The 9,290-nt window shown below is 43.9% G+C and overlaps 1 protein-coding gene across 2 annotated transcripts in view; it reads right to left on the reverse strand.

Annotated features, from left to right (window-relative positions):
* DCX (doublecortin) overlaps positions 1–9,290 on the reverse strand; it is a 118,369-nt gene that overhangs the window by 37,890 nt on the left and 71,189 nt on the right. For both annotated transcript variants that reach the window (XM_027089468.1, XM_027089467.1), the window contains exon 3: positions 58–160. In XM_027089468.1, the coding sequence (XP_026945269.1) occupies positions 58–160 (103 nt within the window). The remainder of the gene's footprint in view (positions 1–57; positions 161–9,290) is intronic.

The raw sequence follows: 9,290 nt of genomic DNA on the forward strand, positions 1-9,290 counted from the left end.
CTAAGGGATAGAAGGAGCGAGAACAATGGAACAATAAAATTCAGTGGTTGTCCTTACCATTTTCATCCAGAGAAAAGTCATCCTGAGCATAACGAAATTTTTCAGGACCGCAGGCAATAAACACGTCGTCATCACCAAAGAAATCATGGAGACAGGTTACCTACAGAGAAAGCGGAAACATTGACTTGATATTTGATGGTCTTGTGACAATGAACTTCATGCCATGTTGGCACGGGAAAAAAGTTTCACATTTTAGCGCCCAGGGATCTCCTTTTTCTCAAAATACCAGGCTCACAGTCTGCACCACAGCCCCTCGTGAGTAAAGATATACTAAGTGCCATTTTCTTTCCATGTTGCACGTGTGGTATCTTGTTTCCATTTCACCAAGAGTAACTTCAAGACCATGTCCAAATGGAATGTTCCCCTCTGAATTAAAGTCAGCAAGCAGAGGACCCTACAAATGTCACCTTTCCTCAGAGCCTCAAAGACAAGAGTGCTGCTAGCCCAAGTCTGGGGGCAGGGGTGTAGGCCAAGGAAGATGAGAAAGACCTTCTGCAACCTGAGATGGACAGACTCTGGCTGACCGAGACGTGGAAGTCCCTCTCTCTATCTTCACGAGTTCTGAAAGAAGGACACCAGTTTTTAACCGCTTTGGACCCACAAAAATTGGACTTTTTGCTAAAAGTGAACTGAGCATCTGGTAGTAGCCCAGAATACCATTCCTCTCTGAAAAAGAAGGAGGGGAAAACCGTCCTAACCACTTAAAATTTATTCAAGAGCAATGGGTCCCTGTAGGCTTGAGGGTCTGCTGGAAAAGTCGTGTTCCCAGGACCCTTCCCACCCTCTAGTGCCCTATGCATCACGGCTTGTCCACAACAGAGAGACAGTCTTCCCCAACTCCTTTTCTGCACAAAGAAATGAGGGTCCCTGGGAAAGTATGCTGCTCCTGCAGTCTCCCCACCTCTCAGCTTTCCTAATTACATTTGATAATTAGTCCAGCACACCAGGGAAAGCCCAGGAGAAACCATAGAGTCAAAACATTCTTTTTTTTTTTTTCAACGGAGCACAGGCTTCGGACGCGCAGGCTCAGCGGCCATGGCTCACGGGCCCAGCCGCTCCGCGGCATGTGGGATCCTCCCGGACCGGGGCACGAACCTGTATCGCCTGCATCGGCAGGCGGACTCTCAACCACTGCGCCACCAGGGAAGCCCAGAGTCAAAACATTCTTATCCCAATCCTCAGCTTGAAAGTGTTCAAAGCTTCTAATTGTTCTAAGCTACCCATTCAAGCTTCTAGTAATGACTTTCCAAAGGCACCGTGCTCACAAACTAACAACTGGGTGCAGAGATCAATATGTTGCATTTGAAAAATGTTTGTATTAATAACATCATCACCCACCCAGGGTCTATTCAATCGCTGTTCCCCCAGCCAAGATGACTGCAAGCCTTACACAGAGCAAGAGATGCTTAAACATTATCCGCATTGTCTCAGCCTCCCAATCACCCAAAGGATGCCAAGGGAAGAGAGGGAGACTTGGAGGGCTGCTGGGTTCACCCCTATTAAGCCTCTTCCCATCCCTGGGTCCTGACCTCATCAAATAGGCCACCATCCTTCTTCAGCCCATTCATTCCACAATCATGTAATAACAAACAGAGCTACCACTAATTGAATGCTTACTCTGAACAGGCACTCTGCTAAGTACTTCCAAATCTGTCATCCCATTTTACTCTCACAACAATTCCTAGAGGTTGGCATTACTGTCATCACTATTTTACAGATGAGAAAACTGAGGTCCGGAGACAATAAGTAAATTACTCAGGTGGAAAGCGATGAAGCCAAATAAGTGCAGATCGATGTGACGCCAAAGCCTGTGCTTTTAGCCACTCGGTAATACAAAGCACTTACATATGGTTCAGGCACTGGGGAGACAAAGATGAGTAAGACTCAGGCCATGACTTCATGGAGCTCATAATCTGATGGAATGAGATACACTGAAACAGAACATTTCAGTATCATGTCGTGAGTGCTAGGAGTATCTGCAGGTGCCTTGCGAGCTATTTAGTACCACCTCCAAGTGACCCAGTCACTAACTGGCATGTTAGTTCAATAAGTGGCCTGCATATTGCCCTGGTAGTGGATCCAACGACAGAGGCTACATACATGGCTTTGAACCCTTCTGCAGACGCCCACTGACATCTTGGACCAATACAATTTGGAGCCCCTAACTATGATACATTGTGTGCCGCTGAACTGTTTATCCCTTGCCACCTCTTGACCCTGAAGGTCTCTGCCATGCTCTGTGTTTGAGGTTGCCCCTGACTCTGACTGGCTTCATTTAGTTTTAGTCATGAGTGAGGGAAGCCCCTCCCTTGGGCATCCCTCCACTAGTGGTCTCTAGCATTGAGCACTCTGTTTCAAAACCTGCCTGTATTTTCATGAATACTCACCTAGTCCTTCCCATTAAATCACAGCTCTCCTGAATGTAAAGACCAAGTTTATTGCTCCCTATATATCTTCCTGTGGTTCCTGGTAGAGCACTTAATCGCATAGTGAGAATTTAGCCAGGGCTGTTTTTGCCTCAACTGAATGTAAAGAAAATAAGGAGGCTTTGTAAGGCTATACAAAGGCAGAAAAGTAGAAACAAGAAAGAAGAAATCAATAGCGGCAGACAATAGGACCTAGCATTCAAAGGTTTTGAAAGGTAACACAAATATATAAATTTAGGAACAAGAAAGGAGCAATGACTGTGAATTCAGAAGTTATCATTTGCATAACTATGACAATTAGTTTGAAAACAGATGAAATGGATCATTTTTAAAGGAAAACATCAATAAAGAAATTAGCTCAAAAAGAAATAGAAAATCTCAACCAACTACTGGTCATAGAAGGAATTTAGTAAATACTTCAAACAGCAACCCTTCCCCCAAAGGTACCAGACCATTAATTTTGGAGGTATTTGTGGAAATCACTTCCCAAGAAGAAAAAACAAAAGCTCGAAAGCAGCCATGGCAGTGACATGCCACGCTATCCTACTGTAGGACAACAAAGCCGTCACAGATTGTTCTGGGGGTTGCTGTTACAATGACCCACCCTCCTCCAACTCCAAGCCTCTCTGCCCCCGCCCAGGCTTTGGGAAAAGCCTTTGGATAACCCCTTCTCTGGGGAGCTTCTAAGAAAGGCAAAGCCCCTATGCTTCTGACAAATTCACAGTGGTGTGGCTGGCTTCAAACACATTCATTTTGCAATCCAGCTGTTCAGCATCAGGTTTCTTGTGTGATCCCACCCCACATGTTACTGGTTCCCAAATGTAGACAAATTCATATTGTGCATGTGGATACCCAGGTTTCCCAAATGCCTTGGATACTGAGACACGGCAGCCCTCCCCTGCTTTGTTACAGAGCTGGGAAAATAGAAAGCCCTCCATCTTAAATAGGAGGAACCCAAAACACAGAATGTCAAAGTGGCTGAAGGATACACGGATGGATCATGGCACAGTTGAGACTAGCACTCAGGCGTCCTGATTCAATTCGGGACAAAACAATTCAATTGCCTGAGAGAACGTGCCTTCCTAATCCCTGATTTCAAAGGCTTGTTTACAGCTTAGGCAGGAGAGTCACCTTTTGTCCTCGTCAATGCCTGATACACATTAGAACATTTTATTGGACTCAAAAAAGATAACATCTTTATGGATCACATTTTAAATCTATGGATGAGAAAACTCCTATTCATTACCGTAACTGGTAACTGAGTATGCAGTAGAGAAGGAAGACAAGGACGAGGGGAAGGAGGAGGAAAGGAAGAAAGAGGAAGAAGGAAAAGAAAGAGAAGAATGGAGTGTAAGACATAATTTCCAAATGAAATTCACACTCACATCTGCTTTTTAAAATTCCACTCAGTTAACACGATACAAAATCCACCTTAGGTTACATTGCAAATACATAATTTTGCAAACCATTTTTTTGTGGTAAAATTTCTGTCATGAGGTGGCAACGAAAGTGGTAAAAATAATAATCATTATGATACCACTTACAGCATCCTCGGAGATCAAGGGTCTTGCTGACATCAGCTTTTGTTTGAAACACACTTGGGTATTTAAGTCAGGGGAGAGAACACAAAAGCATGACACCCATCTTTGTAATTAATCAAATGCCCCCACAAAATAAAGTCAATCAACTCACGTGAACACTGAACCGTTTACTCAATGTTCTTCCTTTAAAAAAAAAAACAGCATGAGCTGGGGGAAGGGAAGCTAGCTCGGTTACACATTAGTGCGAGCAATAGATTATATGGACCATCCAGTGGCTTAAATGTCGAAGTACAAATGGGGAAAGAGAGACAACAGATCACTGTGTGTGGCAGTCCATTAGCTGCAAATGGCAAATTCACTCTGTGATTTGATTTAAGCTTGATTAGATTCTCCACCCACATATTACAGATGCTGGCAGTGAGTTCTCATACGTGTCTGCTGCTGGTAGATTCTATATTTCACTGTCTAACTGTTCAGAAAGAAATTTAAGTAAGGTCTTGCTTGTATATCTATGAGACTCACTTCCAACGTGCAAAATACTTTCATTGAAAGTTCAATTCCACTAATATTCATTCATCAAACACTTGCTATGGCAAAAGAACTATGTGAGAGATACAGAAATGTACAGAAAAAGGCCCCTGTCTTCCGAGTTGACAGCATAATAAAGAGTCAGAACCTCACAAATAATTGGAATGCAAGGCATACTGTTTTTAGCACCATTACAGAGGCATAAAAAGCAAGAAGAGCACAGGCGACAAAGAGAAGAATTCTACTCATGAGAACTGGGGAAGGCTGCACAGAGAAGATGACACAAAGTGTGCCTCTTGAAGGGCGTGTGGGATATAGGTTGATGGAGACAGGAGTAAAAGGGATTCCAGGTAACTGCATACATAAAGGAAAGGAAGCAGGAACGTGCCTTTTTCTTAATAGCCCTGGAAGAAGAACTGCATCTTGCTGACTATAGTCACAGAGATTCTAACTCTCTATAGCACAACTGCCCGGACCCATTCTGCCAGCCTTCTGCACAGACAAAACATACAGCTGTCTACTGGTGGAATTCAGGGTGAAGGGAAGGGCAGAGAGTGTCTATGGGGAGAGGAGTGGCCCCAGGGGCGCAGAAGAGGGAACCTTGTGGCAAGGAAGGCAAACCACACTGATTTCCCCGTCTTGCCAACAGTGCGCCCCGCCCTTAGTGTGGCTGGCAAGCTTTGCAAAATGAGTTCATGAAAGATTCAGTAAACATTACGGATGAGGCTTTTTCTAAAAGTTACTGCTACTCTCATTCTGGAACATTTCCTGCCTGCCTGCCCTGGATGGGCTCCGGTCACAGGCTGGCGCAGGGTTGGCGTGGTGAGCGGAGACAATGTTTCCTATCTCTAGACTCCTGTATTCACCTACCTGCTTGACAGCTCCATTTGGTCATCTGACAGGCATCCCGGATTTAATATGCCCCAAACCAAACTCTTACTGCTCCCTCTCCAAATCCCACTTCCCTCCAACTTTCCTCATCTCAGTCACTGGTACCACAATTCCGCCAGCTGCCCAAACCAGAAATCTGGGAGTCATTTTTTTTTTACTAGAACTCACATTTTATCTTGTCCATTGTCACCCTCCTAGTCCAAGTCCACCCCTACACATACACTCACACTCTTCTGCATACTGTAGTCATAGTAGTATTGTACTTTATAATTTCAAGCAGGCGTAGCACTCTTCCGCTAAAAACCCTCCAAAGCCCGTTAACCAGAGGCAGAATGAAATCCACTTTCTATCTTGGCTGTATATTATCCAATCTCTTATGCCACATATGCTAGCTAGCTCCAGTCACACTGGCCTTCTTTCTGCTTCTCAAACACATCAAGACCTTTCGTGCTTCAGAGCCTCACTCTTGCAGCTCCCTCTACATAGAAAGCACTCTTCCCAGAGTCACAGGCCTAGCTGCGTCTTCCCCATCAAATCTTCACCACATACTGGGGGATGTCCCTGGTGGCCCAGTGGTTAGAACTCCGTGCCTCCACTGCTGGGGGCCCAGGTTCAATTCCTGGTCAGGAAACTAAGATCCCGTAAGCTGCACGGCATGGCCAAAAACAAAAACCCCCAAACAACAACAGCAACAAAAATAAAATAAAGTACCGCATACTGTATTTAAGTCTGAGCAACCCTCAATTTACATGCCATTGTTGCTTAGAATTTCAGATCTTTTATTTAACCCCACAAATTAGTCATTATTATTTTAATTATTTTATATAGTTAATATTACTTGAGTTTATCTACATATATATTTACCAGTCCATTTGATCACCATTTCTCGTTACACCATTTCTCTGGGGTCATTTGAAAATTAGGAACATGTTTGACCTTCCCACTCTATCTTCCATATCTCAGTCTCACCTTCATATTTTCCATCTTCTTATCTCTTAGGGCTACATTCTGGAAAACATCTTCAAATCTGCCACTCTGCTCTTTCTTTCTTCAGATGTGTTTAATTTGCTGTTTGACCCACTCAAAGAGCTTCGAATTTCAATGATAATCATTTTGACTTTTAGAAATTCTATTTCATTGTTTTCCCCAAATTTGCCTGGTCACAGCTGATAGTCTCTTTTTCTCATCCCATTTTGGTTACACGTTTGGTTTATTTAAATAATCCATACTAAGTTATTTTAGGTCCTTATCTGATCGTTGTAATATCTTATGTCCTTGAGCATCCAAACCTATTGTTCTTGCTAACTCTCCCTCATGGTGACTTGTTTCCTTTTGTGTTTGATCATTTTTAAAATGATGAGCTCACATTTGATTACATTAAATCTTTGGGAATCCTCAGGGGTCTAGGCTGGGGATGCTTTTCTCTGAAAAAGACATGAATTTGTTTCTGCCAGGTGCCAGGGGACACTAACGATGTGGGGGTAGCACCTTTTTCCAGCTCTGGTTCCCCTTGTGACACGAGTAGCATGAATCTGAATTCCAGACCTGTGTCAGAACAAGCTTTGGGATGCAGATTCTCAAGAGGATACTTGGAGTAGCACCAGACACAGCAGCAGTAACAGTAGTACTCTTGTTTATTTTGTTTCCTACCTGGAGTCATGACAGAGACAAACAAGTTTACAGGTAGGTTTTTGGTATATCCCCTTTTAAGGGTCCTGGCTTAATGCGGAGGTTGCAGCTTCAGGTCCCTCACTTTTCAAGGACCTTGTGTCAACTGAAAAAAAAGACCCCAAACCCTGCACAACATAAAAAGCTTGAGTCAAGTTTATTCGGTATCTTACTGAGGACTATAGCCCAGGAGACAGCCTCTCAGACAGCTCTGAGAAATTGTTTTCAAGAAGTAAGGGGGGGGCGGGTTATACACATATATACATATGTGATTTTGGTGAAGGAGGTACGTGCAACTAAGCACACATCTCGGTAGAAGGTTGCTGCTAGTCACGAGGAACAGATAGATACCTTAGTTAATGGTTTTAGTGCTTTTCTAAGTATAGAAAGATGCAAGAATCCAGTTTCATAAAAAAAAATCTTCTCCTGAAAATATCTATCTGAAGGCCTGTTCTGCCAGTTTTCCCAGAGCACTGAGTACCTCATTCTTGATCTCTGTCATGAACTCCTTTCAGGGTGGGTTGAAGGTCAGCAACTGAAGTGGCTAATGACTCAATCCTTGTAGAGCCAGATGATGAGTGACATTCTTTAGTTGGCACTTGCGTGTCCTGCACTTCTGATAATATCCAAAGCACAGGGCTCCGATTCTGGGTTTTGCCCTCAGGGAAGCTCAGGCCTTTACGTACTGCCTGCTGCTCTAGTTTCAACTTCTGGTCCCTCTTCTCTCTCCTGCCTTTCTTTTCCGGAAGCTTAGAAAAACATTGAGAAATGTTTGTTGCAGGTTCCTCAAAACACTAAACACAAAATTGCACATAACTGGGTCCCTGGACCCAATTTTAACATGTGAGGGTGTGTGTATGTGTGAAGTGGTTTCTCCACACCTCTAATAAGCGAAGCTTGGATACCAGCAGGGTGGCCTAGAATTCGACTCAGTTCTGACACTATCTATCTGGAGATAGCATCAGATTCCACGGGTTAAGGGTTCAGTCCTACAAGACTGCCCCCCACCCTTTAGATCAGTCACAAGCCTAGGTTGTTGTTACCTGTACTTCTGACCAACTGGCTATAGATCAGAGGTTAAATTTCTTCCAATTGGAGTAAACAGAGCAGACTTGTTTGGGATCCTCTAATGTTGGGGAACCAGCAGGAGGACACTTTGACCCCATCAATGTCTAACCCCACTTCTTAATAACCATCTAAAGGTTTCCACCTTGCTGGGACAACTCTTCCATCTCCGTTTACTCTTCGTTTCGGTCCTACTGATATTTGTTTTAGTCACCTTATTTCTCATAACCATTTCAACATTTCCACCTTGCTGGCAAGAGTCCCGTGACTCTCCCCTCAGCCCCTCCTTATTCCCTTGTTAATTAACCTAACGTTTTTATTAGAATCTGTAAGACCCCCTGAGGGGAAGCTGAGGCAGCAAATTCCATAACGCTTCCAGAACTGTTTTTTATGTTTTACAGCATTGAGATGATAAGGGGTGCCCATGTGAAAGTGCCCTGGATAACAGGCATATTCAGCAGGTGAACATTCCGGTCATCACAAAGCCAGTACTACATGGCTTGCATACAAGCGTCAGCTGCTTCCTTTGGGGTGTTCTGCTTGACATTCATATACCACACGCCCTGGTTTCAGGAGTTTCTTGGTTTTGCCCTCTCCCCATGCTAACTTCTTGGCAACCAGAGGTCTTAAATGTACTTTGTGTTGTCCCTGCACAGTTTTTGCCTCGGCGGGGGCTGGGGGGAGGCAGCTGAAGTTCTGAGTCACTGAAATCTGCTTTTGGTCTAGCATCAAAATCTGACACACTATTCTCTTTTAGTTTATCTATTATAGATCACAATACCCAAGGGAGTGACTGTTTTGTCTCGCTCTCATCAGTTTACATTTCCTTACGCATCCAGTGAATTAACTCCCCAGGAGTTGGAGCCATCACTGAATTCCACTGGTAACTTTTACCTTTAGGAAGTGATTGCAGCATAGCTGCTGCTTCGTACTGTGGGTGACCATGTGGCCACACAGGAATCAAAGGTTCATCATTCTCTGTCCTTTCATCCTTTCTCTTCCAAACTGCAAGTTTCTGTGAGCCAGGGCTAATTCCACTTCATTGACACCAGTCGTCAATTCCAGTGTGTGTGTGTGTGTGTGTGTGTGTGTGTGTGTGTGTGTGTGTGTG

The sequence above is a fragment of the Aethalodelphis obliquidens genome, unplaced genomic scaffold, assembly GCF_003676395.1.
Source record: "Aethalodelphis obliquidens isolate GAN/ISIS:26980383/991018 unplaced genomic scaffold, ASM367639v1 scaffold66, whole genome shotgun sequence".
NCBI classification, from domain to species: domain Eukaryota; kingdom Metazoa; phylum Chordata; class Mammalia; order Artiodactyla; family Delphinidae; genus Aethalodelphis; species Aethalodelphis obliquidens.